At 42.7% G+C, this 17,916-nt stretch overlaps 2 protein-coding genes across 2 annotated transcripts in view; both read right to left on the bottom strand.

Annotated features, from left to right (window-relative positions):
* Nucleotides 1–17,916, bottom strand: part of ARHGEF12 (Rho guanine nucleotide exchange factor 12) — a 78,752-nt gene that overhangs the window by 42,432 nt on the left and 18,404 nt on the right. The window contains exon 2 of the mRNA XM_030231001.2: nt 38–61. Coding sequence (XP_030086861.2) covers nt 38–61 — 24 coding nt within the window. The remainder of the gene's footprint in view (nt 1–37; nt 62–17,916) is intronic.
* The window catches only part of LOC103823000 (TLC domain-containing protein 5-like), a 51,054-nt gene that overhangs the window by 734 nt on the left and 32,404 nt on the right, over nt 1–17,916 (bottom strand). Inside the window, exon 5 of the transcript XR_007779496.1 lies at nt 38–61. The gene's annotated coding sequence lies outside the window, so the exon portion shown is untranslated. The remainder of the gene's footprint in view (nt 1–37; nt 62–17,916) is intronic.

The following is a 17,916-nucleotide window of genomic DNA, read 5'->3' on the forward strand; positions in this document are numbered from 1 at the left end:
TACAATAAAGACAAAAAAGCAAATTTCAGGAACTCACCTCGAAGGTTTTTTGAGAGGAAACCTGAAAAGAAAAGAAAAAAAAAATTAAATAAACTTTTATTTTTCAATATTTGGTTTTATACCAACATTAGTGCTTACATACAAACAGTAATTTTACATTTCTGTGGTACCTTCACAAAAACAATCTCTATTTTCATGGAACTCCATGAATTTGCCATCTCTGAGACAAGAGCAACAAAGCTGAAATTAAATTACCTATTCCAAGTAGGATTATACCCACAGATAACAAAAGCAACAAACCCAGAGCTGAAGGGAGAACCAAGAAAATTTGTGTTTTTAACTGAGGAAAATGCAGGATTTATGAATCCAGGATTTTTTTCCCTTGAATTCCTGACAGAACAAGGTGGTGCCATCCACCAAAACTTCTGCTCTGATCAAACACAACTGCTTCCTCCTCTGGCCTGCAAGTTCAGCTCCATTCCTATCCCATTTATGTTTTAGATCCCTCACCAGGAAGGCAAAACACACATTGCAAGGCAAGAGCAGGTAATTTAAATCACTTTTTGTTCTAATGAAGGCTCTGCAGATGGTTTCTAGCTGGTAATTCCCCCCTATATATAAAATAATTGCATTTTCTCCTATTTATATCTATTTTTCAGGAAGTGCTGGGTGAGGGATTAGAGGGAAGAAATTCAAGCCCACACAACTCGAACACCAGAGGTGAGCAGGGCAAGAAATGACCTTTCCTTTTTACATTTTATTTTATGGTTTCAATTGAAACACACCAATTTATTCATGACCAACAGTTCCCAAGTCTGGATTAGAAAAGGCCAACAGGAGAGGGACTGGCATTCCCAAATTCCCTGGGATTCAAGGAGGAGCAGCAGCTCTGCCTCAGGGCCAGGCAGAACTGACAGAACCAGAGCTCACAGCCTCAAACTGCACCAAGGGAAATACAGGCTGGATAGCAGGGAAAAGCTCTTTCCAGAAAGGGGGATAAAGTTCTGGAATGTTCTGCCCAGGGAGGTTGTGGAGTCCCCATCCCTGGGGGTGTGGAACAAAGCCTGGATGTGGCACTGGGTGCCAGGGTTTGGGTGAGGGGTTGGGGTTGGGTTGGACTGGGTGATCTTGGAGGTCTCATCCAACCTGGTCCTTCTGGGAATTCTGAGAATTCTGTGAATAATTCAGTAAATTCTGTAAATTTTGTGAATTCTGTAAATAATTCTGTAAATTCTGTAAATAATTCTGTAAATTCTATAAATAATTCTGTAAATCCTATAAATTCTGTAAATCCTATAAATTCTGTAAATCCTATAAATTCTGTAAATCCTATAAATTCTGTAAATCCTATAAATCCTATAAATTCTGTAAATTCTTATAAATTCTGTAAATCCCATAATTCCGTAAATTCTATAAATTCTGTAATCCTATAAATTCTGTAAATCCTATAATCCTACAAATTCTGTAAATCTTATAAATCCTATAAATCTATAAATCCTATAAATTCTGTAAATCCTATAAATTCTATAAATCTATAAATTCTATAAATCTATAAAATCTCTGAATGCCGTGAAGAGCTCCAAAGGCAGGCTCAGGTGAAAGGAGGTTGGAGCCAAGGGGGGTTTGGAATCTCTTCCCAAATGAGTGAAAGGTGAGAGGGATCAGCCTCGGGCTGGGATTTCTCCTTGGAGGGGTTGTTGGACACCAGGAGGGGCTGGAGTGCCCATCCCTTCATTTCTGTGATCCTGAGCTGAACCACAGCCCCACCCCACAACCAAACCATTCTCCCAGAGTTTTCCAGCCCATTCCAACCAAGATTCCTTGGGCTGGCAGCACAAAACTGCCCCGAGTGCTCCTCCTGCCACCTCCTCCCCTCCCTACCTGCAGCTGGAGTGGCCCAGGCAGGAAAAGCCCAGCCCCAAAGCTGCAGCAGCTCCCTCCCCACTGCCTGAGAACCACGAGTGGCTGCACAGAGCCAGCCTAAGCCCTCTCCTGGAGCAAGAGCTGTGCCATCAAGGCTGGATCCACCCAAAACTGGCCAGCTCCCACATGCCAAGCCCCTGTGCAAACATGCACTAATATGGAACTCCAGAACCAGCATCTGATGACACATGAGGCAAGGGAAATTAAAATGCTGTCTGCTTGTTCCTGAAAATAATTATCCACAGCAAGACACTTGCCATCTTTCAGATAACAGCATTGAATTGAGCTGAACTACAACAGCAGCTTCCAAATGAAGGGGGTAGGTAGGGCCTGTGATTGCACAAACAGCAAAAAGTTAATTAATTGAAGGCAAGAAGTGGTAATCCTCCTTCCTCCTGCCCCCCAAAAGCTCTATTTTAATTGTAAAAGCCTGGGAAATCCACTCTGAATCCAATGAGAAACATCCTCTCCTCGTTGTGCTCCACCTGCAAAGGCACAGCTCTGCAGCAGGCCAAACCCCAGTCACCCATTCCAGCAGGGAAGGAGGACTTGGGGCAGGACAGACACAGCCTGAATCCCAAAGGAAAGCAAACAAAAGTCATCTCAGGCCAATCTAACCCAGCCTGAACCCTGAGCAGCCAGCAGACACAGAGCAATCAAGTGTTTCACTGGAAAGCAGAAAAGAAGGAAAATCAGGAATCCAGGGAAAGACAGGAAAATATGCTTGGGATGAATTATAGCCATTTTTTTATCTGATGCAATTGAACTTTTGAGCTGCATAAAAAACCCCTAACATCACTGGTAAGTATTTTAATGAAGCATTTCAGTGACAAACTTGATCCCCCAGAGGTTCTTACCAGCACCCAGAACTGCTGCAGCATCAGGCAGAGTCTGTGGACAACACAAAGTGAGATCACTGCTGGACCTCTGGGCTGGTTCAGAGCTCTTGATTATCTCTGAAACACTCATGTCCTATTTTCCAGCTCCAGAAGCTGTGCAAAACCTTTCTGCTTATTATACTAGGCTGGTGATTAATTATTTAGGAAGGAACTTTAAAGTTTTTGTAAACAAAGCAGCGCTGAAAACACCGGAACCTTTTCAGCGCTCTGACGTTAGCAGTGAACGTCCAATTCCTGTGGGGTGGGAGCCAAAATCCCCCATTCCCACCCCACAGCTGGATGGCACAAGGGGCCAGGATCCAGCTGGCTCTGGGGAATCCTCCAGCCTGGGAAGGGACCCCATTCCAGGGCTGGGCCCCCATCCCAGGCAGTGCTGGAGCCCCTGGGCTTGATGGAGGCAGGGAGAGGGTGGGGAGAAAAGGAGGAGGCAGGGACAGAGATGGACACAGGGACACTGTGGGATCAGGGATGGACACAGGGACACTGTGGGATCAGGGATGGACACAGGGACAGGTTGGGAAGCGAAAAAGGAGGAAGGGACATGTTGGGGAACAGGGATGGACACAGGGACAGGATGGGGAGCAGGGATAGGTTGGTGAGCAAAGAAGGAGGCAGGGAGAGACTGGGAGCAGGGATGGAGACAGGGACACACTGGGGAGCAGGGATGGATGCAGGGACAGGTTGGGAAGGAGGGATGGAGGGAAGGACATGGTGGGAGCAGGGATGGAGGGAAGGACATGGTGGGAGCAGGGATGGAGGGAAGGACATGGTGGGAGCAGGGATGGATGCAGCAGATGATCCCAGCACAGTCTATGGGTGCTGCACAACCACCACTCCCCACCCTCTCCTGCCTTCCCTTTGCTTCACAGGGATTCCCTAAGATCCATGGAGAAGGAAAAGGATGGGCTTTGTCCAGCCAGGCTGAAGGTGAAGCTCTCCAGCCCCCCAAGAACCTCCCCTCCTGGATCTGAAATCATCCCTGGGCACTGAGTTATGAAATCACAGCAGTTTCAGGTGGAACACTCAGCTCAGCTGAGGCCACAACACTGATCCTTGCACTCAGGAGCAGATTCCTCCCTGAACACCACCTGGAGGCCATTCCCCATTCCCAAACACTGTGCCACTCCAGCAGGAAGCAGAGGGAAAATGGATCAAACCCAATCCAAGATCACAGAGGAGCTCCTGGGAGTTTATCTGTGCTTCACACCAACTGATCCTCACTTGGAAATTCTATTAAATTTGAAAGTAGCCCTGAAAATCCCCTCACCGTGCTACAGCACCCAACATAATTCAAATTAAAATATATTTCACCTCCTACTGTAAACAGCAGCAAGAAGGCAGAGCAGGGTGTGGTGAACAGCTGGAGCTTTAATTCCAAATGGAGCTGGCAAGTTTAGGCTCCACGATAAAAACCCTGTAGACATTTTGTCTGATAACTGATGAACATCAGCACATTTTCAAACGAGTTGTTCCACTCTCCCAAACACCAGCACCAATTAAAAGCCAAGGCAGATTTTGTTTTTTAAAATGCTGGGTCTGAATAATTTGAGTCATTTAAATGCATCAAATGACTAAAAGTGTGTCCTCTTAGTCATGCTGCATTAGGAAAATCTGTTTAAGTGAGGAAAATACACCTCCAAGTAGCAACAGCGTGGATCAAACACTGCATTTCAGGTTAGCTCACACACATGCACCACCAGTGCCCAAAAACCACCTTGAAACCCAGCAGAAAAAGGAGATTTGAAGAATTAATGTGTCCAAAAAAAAAAAGAGGAGAGCAGGGAGGATTCCCAGCTTCCAGCAGTACAAAGCATTCCATTCTAGCCTGGGAGGATGAAAATACAGCTGACCAGAAATAGCACAGCACCCAGATAACCATGCTGGGGTTTTGGGTTTTTATTTTCCCCCCCCCTACAAAATATTACCAGAATTCAAGTATCTCCTATCTCCAAAACTGATCAAAGAGAAAAATATTTAGATTCAGACAAGGGCCTCAACCTTGGAAATATTTATTCATGTGCCTAACTTTAGTTCCAGGACTGCTCTCATGCCTGAAATGAAGCCTGTGTGTGTTTGCAAGGAGAAATCACTCCAACTTGTGCCCAGATGAGTAAGAAATGTTGTGAAACCCATGCAGAAGAGAACAGCCAAAAAGTGCTTGCTTGACAGAACTAATCTTTAATTAGGAGATGAACAGTTGCAATAGAAGCTGCTTCAGTGCTTTATTAGTTTCATTTAAATAAGATGTTGCTTGTTGCAGAAAAACCCTCGGAATGAATTGTAAATTTCAAGGAAAAGCAGCCAACACAACTGATCATGCCAAATTCAGGAGGAGAAACAGTCCAGGGCTGATCATTGATCTGTTTTAGGGACATTTTTAGGAGGAGAAAAGGAAAACCAAAGGCTTTCTCCAAGTCCCCCAATAAAAAACCCAAATTCTGGCTTTTAAAAATCTCATCCTAATTCAGGAGGTTTCCACCAACTCCTGAGTCAATGAGAAGCCTTTAGTCACCATCAGCTCCATGGATTTTGGTGATTTTAACTCACTCAGAATTCCAGAATGGTTTGGGTTGGAAGGACCTCAGAGCTCCTCCTGCCATGGCAGGGACACCTTCCCCTGTCCCAGGCTGCTCCAAACCCTGTCCAACCTGGCCTGGGACACTCCCAGGGAAGGCTGTTCAAGATTTTGGGAATGCTGAGCAGGATTGTTCTCTCCTCTTGTTCGCACATCCCCAAACAGATCCTGGAAAAACCAAAGTTTGCTCCTGGCTGACAAGTAAAAAAATCTCTGAACAATTCCAGGACTATTCCGAATGCATCCAGCTCCTTTAATACCTTTTAAACTTCATTTTCAACACCCTGATTGGACCTCACTGACAGCACTCAGAGAAATTATGCATTTTTTGTCTAAATCTAGGAGGTTTTAAATGCTCTTCAAGCACAGTAAGCATTGACACAAATGCTATTCTGCAAAAACCTCCCAGAATTCCACCTTGGAGGAGACAGAATGAAAGAGAAACAAGGCAGGGAATCTGTTTTCCAGGCACAGATGAACCAGAGCAGGATTTTAAAAGCCCTGAGGAAGGTTTCAGGGGAGAGTTTTGTGTCCCAAGGAAAAGGGCACAGAGCAGTGGGAGAGCCAGAGGGGCTGAGATCCCCCCTGACAGGGAAAATGCAGCAAGAGAGGAAACACAGGCAGCACCTGCAGCTGCAAGCACGTCAGCCAGCCTGGCACAGCCCTGACCCAACCCATCCCCTCCATCCTCCTCAGCAGGAGCAGCAGCTTTCTGCTGGGTCATCTTTTCCATGGATCAAAGCTCGGGAAAACACTGAGTTTTTTCCTTAAATTAAAAAAAAAAAAAAAACCAACTCAAACCCATTGCATACTGATGGCAACAGAGTGGACACAAGGAGCAGGAAAACAGGGATCCAAATGGGATTCCTGGGAGCTGTCAGATCCCAGGGCTGGGGTTTGGGATTGCAAGGAGGCACTGCGAGCTCTGTGTTATTTTTGTGGAGTCCAAGGCAGCCCAGCTGACACAGTGACTCATGGAGGAATCCTCCCTGGCATTATTGACCTTGCACTGCTGACAGCTCATGGACAGGAGTGCAGCCTTCAGACAAGAACATGGGAAATGGAGGGAAGAGACTGGAGAGCCCCCAGAGCCACCACCTTCTGTGCCAAACCCCCCTGAACACCCCCAGTGCTGCATCTGCCTCAATAAAACATCACTAAATGCCTCCCACTCAATATCCCAGCATTTTTCAGGCCACTGATGTCTCTAGCCAGAACCAGAATAAGCCATTCCATTTTCCTTTTAGGAGAGAAAATGCAGAGTAGCCAACAGAGCCCAGCAGCATATTTCCTGATGGATCAGGAGATGGATCAATGCAAGGGACTGCTGCCATGGCAACCAACGTGCTGAGCAAAACACTTAAACTAGGTTAAGATGAATTTGATAAAAAAGCAAAGTCTGGAAGGCTGGCAAGTTCCATCTGTGAGATGGGGAGGGTCAGGGCTCCAAGGGGGAGGAATTTCTGCAGGGAAGGAGAATTTCACTGGTGCCTTGCCTCCACAGCATGCTTCCTCTTGGAGCTTTCAAAAAATTAAATACCTATATACAGATTTCTCTCTTGTGGTTGAGGGATTCATCAAGAGGGGTGAAGAGAAGGTGGCAGCATGAGAAGGGAGCGAGAAAAGAGGAAAAAGAAACCAGCTTAAAATGAAGACAGAAAAACAGAATGCAAAGATAAATCTTCTCCATGAAACAAACAGCAAGAATTGGGAGATTTGCCTCCACACATGGAATTTCCTGATGCTACAGGAATGCATCATCATGCTCTGTCCTGTAGAAATGACAAGCAGGCTACTCTGGGTTTACTACAGCCAGCTGTAGCTCTTTCCTCAGCCTCCTTCCCTGCAAAGCCCTGAGGTGGGGAGGGTTTCAGTCAGAACAGGAGGAAGAAAAGCATCTCCAGAGAAGTTCCATCCACAGTCCAGCCATTCACTCCCAGCCCAGGCAAGTGCCTCAGCTATTTTCCATGACACAAGCACTTGGATTTTTCCAAGAGCTGATGTCAGGGCTTTTCATGGAGAAAGAGCTGCATTTACTGGGCAGGCAAGGAAGGAGGGCTTCCCCAGCAGCCATCTCAATGTGCCCTTTGTGCTGCTCTGCTGCTCGGGCCAGGACCCTGCAAGAACTCTGAGTCCCCAAGAAACTCTCCAAAGGGGAGGGCACAGGGACATTTCCAGCAGCCAGAGCTGTTCCTCCACTCCTGACTGCCTTCCAAGGCTCAGAAGCAGCAGCAGCTTTCCCTCTGCAGGCCCTGAGGTTGTCACACAAGGCCATTTATTGTTGAATTTCCCTGCCAGGGGCTGGAAGGAGCCAAACTAATGAAAACTGGGGAGGGGGCACTGGAGGGAACATAAATAAACCAGGCTGCTCGTGTTTCCTTAATGCTGCCTTTAGACTCAGCCTAAAAGTGAGATTTGAGTAATAGGGGTAAGGGTTGGCCACTGAATGTAGCTCAGAGCCAGCACAAAACCCGCTCAGAAATTGGTGGGGAATGGAGGTTGCCAAGTCCCAGGTGATTTCCTACTGGTTTCCCAACGTGACTGCTTACAAATTACTGAATCTCTGTTTGCACCTCTGGGAGAGCAAAAAATTGACAGCTTCGAAATGGAAAAAATTAAAACACCACAAATGCTGAAAGAAGCCAAGTGTGTTTCTAAAAAAACTTGCAGAAAATGGTATTATCACAAAAATTTACACAGCAGAAAAGAAACATTCAGGATTTGTTCCTTTCCAAGCTTTTACTGCATGACCCATTCAATGCAAGTGACCAGGTACAGGAGAAAGGTCAAGCTTGTGATTTCAGAAGTTATGACCCAATTTTCTTACTCATTTATTTATTTTGAAGTAGGCCAGAGACAAATATTCCCAGGCCTAGAGAGCTCAAGCTTCCCTGTAGCAAGAAAAAGCTGAAATATGTAGCTTGGCCATACTAGAAGAGCCCCAAAATATCCAATTTTATTACAATAATTATATTTTCACACCATCTCATAAATACATTTTCACACCATCTTCACATCCTGAGCTTTTGCTGTTTGGAAGAAGGGAAGGAAGAGGGGCAGAACACATTTGTTGTGATTCATTCCTCCAGCTTTCACTTCTGAAAAATCCTTTTAAACCCCTTTGCCCACAGCCTGAAAGAATCAAATGGAGCACTGGGGTTTCTTGCACAGACAGGGCGTGGAGTCCAAATTAACCTGCCCTCCCTAAACTGCAGCTAATTACAGGGAAATGAAATGTTTGCTTTGCTTGCCAATAATTGCAAAGCAGAGCTGGCTCCCTGGCAGCTCCTCCTCCACGGCGTCTGCAACAGCTTCCCACTGAACTGCCCCAAAAAATCAAGGAATAAAGCAATTTTCTTTTCCTGAGCAGAGCAGAGACCCAAAGCTGGGCAGTGCCACGGGGTTTGCTTTCACCTGACACACACACACACACCCAGGGCTGGGATCACTGGGGCTGCCCCAGCATGGGGAGCAGATTTTGCATTTCATTAGGCACCAAGCCTAGCTCCTTATTAATGCCATCCCCAGCTTGTGGTTGTTATGAACCAGCAACGAGCCTGGTGTGGAAACAGTCCTTAAAAACAGCAAAAGACAGCAATTAGACAGGGAGGAGAGGGAAAAAAAAGCCATCCCCAACACAGAGTGCACGTAATACAACTGGAAATGTAGCTTTCAAAATAGCATAATGCTGCCTCCAATTAGGCAGCTTGAAGTTTTGCAAATATATGTACAAGGTTCAGAGGCACAGAGGAGTATTTGGCCCAGAGTTCACATTTCTGGGGAGTGAGTGCAGTTGCCTGGCACAGGAACAGCACACCTCCATGGCTTGGAAGTACTGAGAGTGCACCAAAGAACCCCCAGTATGATAAATAAATAATAATAAATTGATTTGAAAAATATAAGATAGGTAAATAATAATTTATTACTCCTCCTGTGTGTCTTTCAAAAGATGTTTTAAAGAAGGAACAAGGCCAAGCTGTTGTGCTCCTCAGCACTGGCAGCTTTGCCTGGTTTGATGTGGCCACCAAGGTGAGCAGAGGAAAGGATGGGAGAATTGGGATTGTTCAGCCTGGAGAAGAATTGGGATTCTTCAAAACTGGAAGAGGCTGGAAGAATTGAGATTGTCCACTCTGGAGAAGAATTGAGATTGTCCACTCTGGAGAAGAATTGAGATTGTCCACTCTGGAGAAGAATTGGGATTCTTCAAAACTGGGAAAGGCTGGGAGAATTGAGATTGTCCACTCTGGAGAAGAATTGGGATTGTCCAGCCTGGAGAAGAATTGGGATTCTTCAAAACTGGGAAAGGCTGGGAGAATTGGGATTGTCCAGCCTGGCTTTGGGGTGACCTCACTGTGGCCTTGCAGGAGCTGAAGGAAAGATGGAGATTCTCCTTCCAAGGGCTGGGGTGGCAGGGTGAGGGGGAATGGCTCCAAACTGACAGAGAGCAGGGTTAGGCTGGACATTGGGAAGGAACTGTTCCCCCAGAGCAGCTGGGGTGGATCCCTGGCACTGCCCAAAGCCAGGCTGGAGCACCCTGGGGCAGTGGAAGATCCCTGTCCGTGGCACTGGATGATTTTTAAAGTCCCTCCCATCCCAAACCACCCTGGGATTCTGTGATTTCCCCTGACACAGGTGCAGCTACAACCTGACAGCACCAGCAGCACCTTCCCCATGGATTTACACATTCCAGAGGCACTATCAGTTGGTCTGCCCTCCTGCACAGCCCAAAAGTTTCATTAATTACTCCTCTGACAAACGAGGTCAGCAGGCACCTTGTCTTCATTTGAATTTCCCTTCAGCCCTGGTGAGGTTGTTTCAAGGTTCACCTGCCTTTACTGCTCTGGAAATGTAAACCAAGACCTGCCTGCTCATCAGAACCAGCAGTTTATGAGTTCAAAGCTAAGCAGACACTCAGCCCAAAAGCATTTCCAGCCCTGCCTTCCCTTCTCCCACTCAGGGATGAACCTTTGGCCAAATTCCACCCATTCTGCATGGGATGAGCAGACAACATCCCCACATCCACCCCTCTGACCTCTGCAGAGCTTCGAAATATTTCCCAGCTGCCATAAACTAATTTACAGTTAATATGTCTAAAACCACCCAAAGGCAAAGTGCTCCCAGTGGCTTCATTTACACCAAGGGAAAAATTGGATCCACAGCTTTAGAAAGGAAAGCTGCAGCACCCAGAGAACCAAGAAATCATTACCACAGTGTTGCTTAACCTGTACTGTGTATTTTTAGCTCTCAGTCCTCCACAGCTAATTCTGCTCAAGTTTTACTCCTGCAGATACAAACACCAAGGGCAACCAAACTATTTGAGGCTAAATTCCAGCTAAATGAGCATTTCACCTTGCTGGCTTCCACACCTCCCAGCAGGGTTTCTGTCCCAGCATTCCCTCAGATTTTAGAAGCATCCATGGGAAGTTTCCCCACCATACACTGCAGTTTTCCAAAAGAAGAAAATGTGATGTCAGCTGAGCTAGAAAGAGATTAGCAGTGCTCTAGAGTGGAGTTGGAGCTACCTCAGTTGTTTCAATGGCCTAAGAAAAAGAAAAAGACTTCTGGGACATGCAAACCTATTATTTCTGCCATAAATGCAGCTCTGGCCCATAAAACACAAGAGGAAAGATGCACATAGCACACATTGCATGAGAAGGGGAAAAAATGTACACAGGCATCTGTGGCATGCTTTGCTCCTTCCCATTTCACCTCCCCTCATCTAAACTACAGCATAAATCCAGAAATACCAACTGGAGCAGAACACAGCACGAGGATTTCTCAGCAACATCAAGGCCTGTTTTTTCCACTGTAAAATGGAAGATAAAAATCCAGGAGTGAAGCTCTTTGTAAAATGGCTCAAGATCCTGAGAACAGCCTGTGAGTCAAACCCAGAGCTATTAATAGGCCTCTGGATGTGTTTGTATTAGTATTTGCCTCTTGGGACTCGTAAAATAAATAAAAATACAGGCGAAAGAGAAAAAGAAATCCAAACAAATATTTAGTCAGGAAAGTTCCCAGCTGCTCAAAGGTGACTGCAGCAAAATTCTCCAAGATATGTGGAAGGGGTATGGAGACAACCAAGGCAGCAGAAACAGCAATGCCAGATTGGAGCTGCTCCCCCACTGGGTTCAGTGACACCTTCAGCTCTCGGTGCCTCCCCCTCACCATGCAGCATGATGACAACTGCCAGCCCTCCCTGGCTGTATTTATATTTATATTTAAAAAAAACAGCAATTCCCCCCAGCATCTCAAACCTTTCCACATCACAATCTCATTTATTAGCACAAAACACTGCATTTCCTCTCAATGCTGACGGCTGTCACGGCCTCAAATCTGTCTCAAATCTGTCCACACCATGACTGGGACTGATAAAATTTGTTTAAATTTTAGAACACTTTACAATAAAATAATAAAACCCAAATACAACAGTGAAAAATGCATTCAGAAAAATAAACCCCACCCAACACAGAGATGGTTGCCTGAGCACCAGCAGCTAATTTAACATCAACATGCATAAAATATCAACTTATCAAAAATCACATTCCCTGTGGCTGGTGAGGAGGCTCTGGGATGGAATTACTGGGAAATGGAAAGAAGGGAGTGCTGCCAGCATCCACATCCAAAGCATCTTTCCAGGCTCTCAAAACCTTTGTTCTGCAGCTCAGCCACCAAGACAGAGCTTTTCACAGCAAACACCTTCAACTGCCCATTTTCACAGCAAAACCACAAAGGAGTAACTCAGGTTCACGTAGCAGCAATTCAAAGATGAAAGAAGGAATAAAAAAGGAGCCAAACCTCCCCTCCCCTCCCAGCTTTTTTTCCAAAAGGTAAAATCCTTTCTCTCGGCTCTGCATCCGAGCAGGTATTCCCGGCTCAGGGCATAGGAACAAAGGCTCCGAGTTACCTGTTCCGCACAGCCGAGCAGGGACATCCCAAAGGGCCACGGCACAGCTCTGATCCCAAACCCTCCTGCCCCGGAGCCTCGGGGGGCTCGGGGATGCTCGGAGGAACCCGCGGATCGATCACGGAGCAGGCGGGAGGGAGGAAACTCCACCTCCCCTGTCCCACCTCCTCCCGGGCAGCAGCAGCAGCAGCCGGGGATGGGAGAGCAAACTCAGCTTTCCCAGCTCTCCTGGGGGCTGGGAAACATTTATCTGCATTTATATATTTGTGGAGAGGGGGTGGATGGATGGGTTTGTTTTGTGTGCATCTATATGTCTGCATGTAAATGTATGCACACACATATACATATATATATATATATATATATATATATATATATGCATTATTTATATTTTATTGTATATATGCATTATTGCAATATATGCATTATTTATATTTTATATTGTAAATATATATTATATAAAATACACATAAATACATATCATATATAGACTATATAATAGTCTATTATATATAGACTAGAGATATATATTATATGTCTATATAATTTATATAAAATATGAAATTATAAATACAAATAATAATATAATATGATAGATATGAATATCTACAATATGAATGCAATATATAATTTACTACATATAGATAATAATATATATTAATAATTATATTATATGATATTATATTATATATATTATATAGATTATATTATATATTATATTATATTATCTGTTATATATCTTTATTATATTATATGTTATTATCTATTATTATATTTGTTATATTTATATTATAAATTGTTATAATATATTATATATTGCCATATTTACATTATATATTGTTATGTTTATATTCGATATGATATTTATATGTAATATTATGTATATTATTGTGTATGATTTTTATATTATAGATATGAATAATACATAAAATAATACAGACTTATATAGAATATATAGAATACATATAGAACTACATTACTCTCTATATATATAATATATATAGAATAATATATAAAATTAGAAATATAAAATCTTATATAGAAATATATAGATTTATGTAATATATGTAAAATATATATTCTATATATATTACATATAATTTGTATTTTATATATATTATATTTTAAAATATATAATTATTTATTAAAATATAGATTTGTGTGCATTCCTGCCAGGAAATGCCAGCCCTGAGCCAAGGAGCTGCATCCCCAGGCCCAGGACAAAGGGCTGGCAGAGGGCACTGAGATTTCCCCTCCATGCACTGCAGCCTCTGCCAGGGTCAGGCCGTGCCACGCTGGGCACCGCTGGCATCCCGGGCAGAGCAGAGCCAGCAGCTGGAACACACCACATCTGGATAACTCCAGGAGGGGGAGGCAGCACTGCCCTGCCACTGCCACATCTTCTGGGAAAATCCCTTGGCCAAGATCTCTCCCCTGGGAAGCTGAGAAGGGGCTGTCCATTACCTGCACCCCTTTAAGGCACTACTTTTCATTTTACTGCTCAAACAGATAGAAAAAACAGCTAAAATAAACCAATAATTGACTACTGTAACAATAAACCATCTGGCAAACTTTGTCCCTTTGTGCCATTTGCTTATCCTAAAAGCAAAATGCACACACCATAAAGAGAAGGGAGGCTGTGACAGAGATGGGTATGGAGTATATAGAGTATTTCTCTATATTAGTTATAGAGTAAATTGATTTTACTTCCTGGCAAAAAACACATACCACTAAGAGAAAGGAGGCTGTGACAGAGATGGTTACTTATATATAATAAACTGGTTTTACTCTATATATATAAATTGTAACCCCCTTACATATAAATTGTTTTTACTTATTACCAAAATGCACACACCATGAAGAGAAGGGAGGCTGTGACAGAGATGGGTGTAGAGTATATTAGAATATTACTCAATATTAGTTATAAATTGGTTTTACTTATTAGCAAAATCCACAAACCATGAAGAGAAAGGAAACTGTGATAGAGATGGTTACTTATATATAATAAACTGGTTTTACTCTATATATATACAGAGTAAAGTGTAACCCCCTTACATACAGAGTAAATTGTTTTCACTTATTAGCAAAATGCACACAGAAGAGAAGGGAGGCTGTGACAAAGATGGGTATAGAGTATATAGAGTATTACTGTGATATAGAGCAATAAGCATCTCTCCAATAGATTATCTAGAGTATTTCTCCGTATTAATTATAGAGTAAATTGGTTTTACTTCTCAGCCAATCACAGCCAAGCTGTGTCAAGGCTCTACAAAGATCCACAAGTTTTTCTTTAATAAGTTTCAGCCTTCTGTCTGTATCCTTTCAGTATTCTTTAGTTCAGTCTAGTATAGCATTCTTTAATGTATTATAGATGATAAAATAATAAATTAGCCCTCCAAGAACATGGAGTCAGATCCATCACCCCTTCCCATGAGCAAATTCCAGAGTGCCGCTCTCTGCCAGGCACAGAGGCCAACTCAGAGCTCAGCCCAGGGGGGCTCGGAGGTTTGGGAGTGCTGAAGCCCCAGGGAAGGGTTGCAGGAGGAAGGGGCTGTTTGCCTTTTCTGCCCCAATAAGCTAATGAAGTTTGGGAGCAGGGCTGGCAGGACAGAAATTTCTTCACGCTACCCTGTCTGTTTGTGTTTGATTCATGGAAATCTTCCCAGGGCTGAGCACGCCCCGGGCTCCAGCTCCCCATTAACAGCCCCAGTGCCACGTACAGACTGAGCAGGGCAAAACCAACATCTCTATTTTAGTCCTTGCCAGAAACCCCAGAGAACTCCACCAAACTCATTTCTGGTGATTTGATTTGAATTACCCTCCTCCTCATTAAATTCTCCTTTTTTTTTCTCCTTTCCCAAAATCACAATTAAAAAACCAAACTGCAGCAAACCACTTTAATATATTAGTAAGAGTTATTTTCTTTTTAGATGATTTTCGATTTCCTCAGTTCTCACGATCAAATTTTTTAGCCTGTCCAAGGGATGCTGGTCCCAAACATCATCTCCAGGCCACAACTGCAGCAAGGCTGCAATTACCCAGAAGACAGGAAGCCAAAGAAATCAACTCCAACCCTTCCATCTCCCTGCTCCATGCCATCATTTCCCAGCCAGAACTTGTATTTTCCATGCTGCTCCCTTTCCCATGGCATGCATTATCATTTCTGAAATAGCACAGGGCTCCCTCTCATTGGTTCCTATTTTGAAAGGTTTGCCCAGCTCCTCAATTTTCTAGGAATTTCACAAATCAGAAAATGTCAGCTGTCCAGAAGAAAATGGTAACCAGAGGGAAGGAGAAAGCCAGGCCAGGATCAGCTCAGATCCTCACAGGAACATTCCTGTCCCAATCCTTGGGAAGGAAAAAATCCCCAATATTGGGGTTTTTTAACCAGTGTGGAATCACAGAGTTAATGAAACCAGGGGCTGAAAATCCCAGTTTATTATTCATGCCTGAGTGAGAATCACATGCACCAAGCAGCCTCTGCTGAGGGTGTCAGAACAGAGGTATTTTTAAACTTGGGTTGCAGTCTAAAATCCAGCATTTCCACTTTTTTCTCCCTAATCCTCCTCATCCTCACGTGAAACACAGATGGGACAACCTGACAGACCAATAAAATTCATTTACTAAAGGATATTTTGGTTAAAACATTGATATTTCCCATTTCCTTCCCTGTACAGAGCAAACTCCCATTTCCCAACTGCCTGCCTCAGTTTACCCTTACCACCAATTTAACACTGCAGGTTGCTTTACAATCATAAAAATACATAAAACATTATAGAGTATTATTTTATATATTTATATTTTATATTTATATATTTTATCTATTTATTTATGTCTTTTATAGATGTGTTTGTAAATATAAATATACCTATACCTATAAGTATATAAATATAATATAAGTATATAATATAATAAGTATATAAATAAATAAGTATATAAATATAAATATAAGTATATAAATATAAATATAAGTATATAAATAAATAAGTATATAAATAATATAGTATATAAATATGAATATAAATAGAATAGGAATAGAATAGATAAGAATAGAATGAATAGGAATAGGAATAGGAATAGGAATAGGAATAAGAATAGGAATAGGAATAGGAATAAGACTAGGAATCAGAATAGGAATAAGAATAGGAATAAGAATAGGCAATAGAGGATAGTGGAACTAAGAATAGGAATCTAACTCGCAATAGCTAGAATGTAAGATCGATACGATAGTACACTGATAATAGTATGAATAGCTAAGATATAACCTATAAATATACATTATATACATATAAATTATATCCCTGCCAAAAAACCCCCTCAAATTCATCCATTTTAAATTTTCATGCAAAATATTTAACTTGAAGCCCTTAAAGTCAGTGAGGAGGAACCAGGAATACAAAAGGAACATGCTCCAAGGCTTTTAACTCAGAAGGAACATTTTCAATTCCCTGCAACATAACAATTCTGTTGCTGGCACGAGCACTTGGGGAAAGCAATGCATTTGTACCATAAAACAAGCTTAAAAGGGTCAGAAATGGATTTTGCAGCTCCTCTTTGTCACAAAGGAGTCAAACAGACTTTGAAGAATCCAAATGAAATTTCAGTCCATCAGGAAAAACATTCACTATTTAAAAATAAAGGACTTTAGGGCACACTCATTATTGAACTGTTGTCTGCTATTTTTTTTTTTTTTTTTTTTTTTGCTTATGGAAATAATTAACTTTAAAAAATCAGAGGATTAATTTTTATTTCTATTTTATCAACAGTTTTTGGGGAGAGAGCAACACAATACATCCCTTTCAAGTGCAAAGCAACACAGCTGCCAGGAAGCAGTGTAAAAACAAGAGAGGTTCAGGAATGGAAGCTCCTATCTTGCTTCCTACTCTGATTTCCCAGATTTCCTTCCCCCAGCACGCTCAGTCACAGGACACAATAACAAAACAATTCGGAGGAGGGGAAGAAAAATGACCATAAAAAGCAAGAAAGTCTGATGCAATCAGGTTTTGGGGAGAAATGAGGAGATAGCCAAGAAATGGTGAGGACTGGAAATGGAATATCAGTGTTGGAAATCCATGGGGATTTCTGCAGCCCTGGACACAGCAGGGAAGGAAGATAAGGAAAAAGTATGGGAAAAAATAATAATTATCAAAGAAATCTCTCCTAAGGACATGGGAAAGATGGAGTAGGAATAAGGAGTGATTTGGAGAGTTGGCTTTGCCTGTTTAGCATAAAGAATAATAAAATTAATGCAAATAAAATTTCTAAAGAATCACACAAGTTCCAAGCCTCAATATCCTCAATATCCAAACACTTCCCAACCTCTTTCCAATCTCCATCCTCTTGACAAGGAACAGCAATTCTGATCCCCAGTATTTTGTATTGATTAAGGAATTCTCTCCTTGCAAAGCTCCTCTCCTGCTCCAACCCCTGCTCTGTGCTGCTCAGGCTGTGGTAACAACCCTCTTTAGAGACTTGTCTTTGCCTTTTCAGAACAAAAAATAATAAAATTAATAAAAATTAAGTGCTTTTAAAGCATACACAAAGTTCCAAGCCTGAATATCCCAAAACTTTCCCATCTCTGTGCTCCACCCCCTTGACAAGGAACAGCAATTCTG

This window comes from Serinus canaria, chromosome 24 (genome assembly GCF_022539315.1).
Source record: "Serinus canaria isolate serCan28SL12 chromosome 24, serCan2020, whole genome shotgun sequence".
In the NCBI taxonomy this organism is placed as follows: domain Eukaryota; kingdom Metazoa; phylum Chordata; class Aves; order Passeriformes; family Fringillidae; genus Serinus; species Serinus canaria.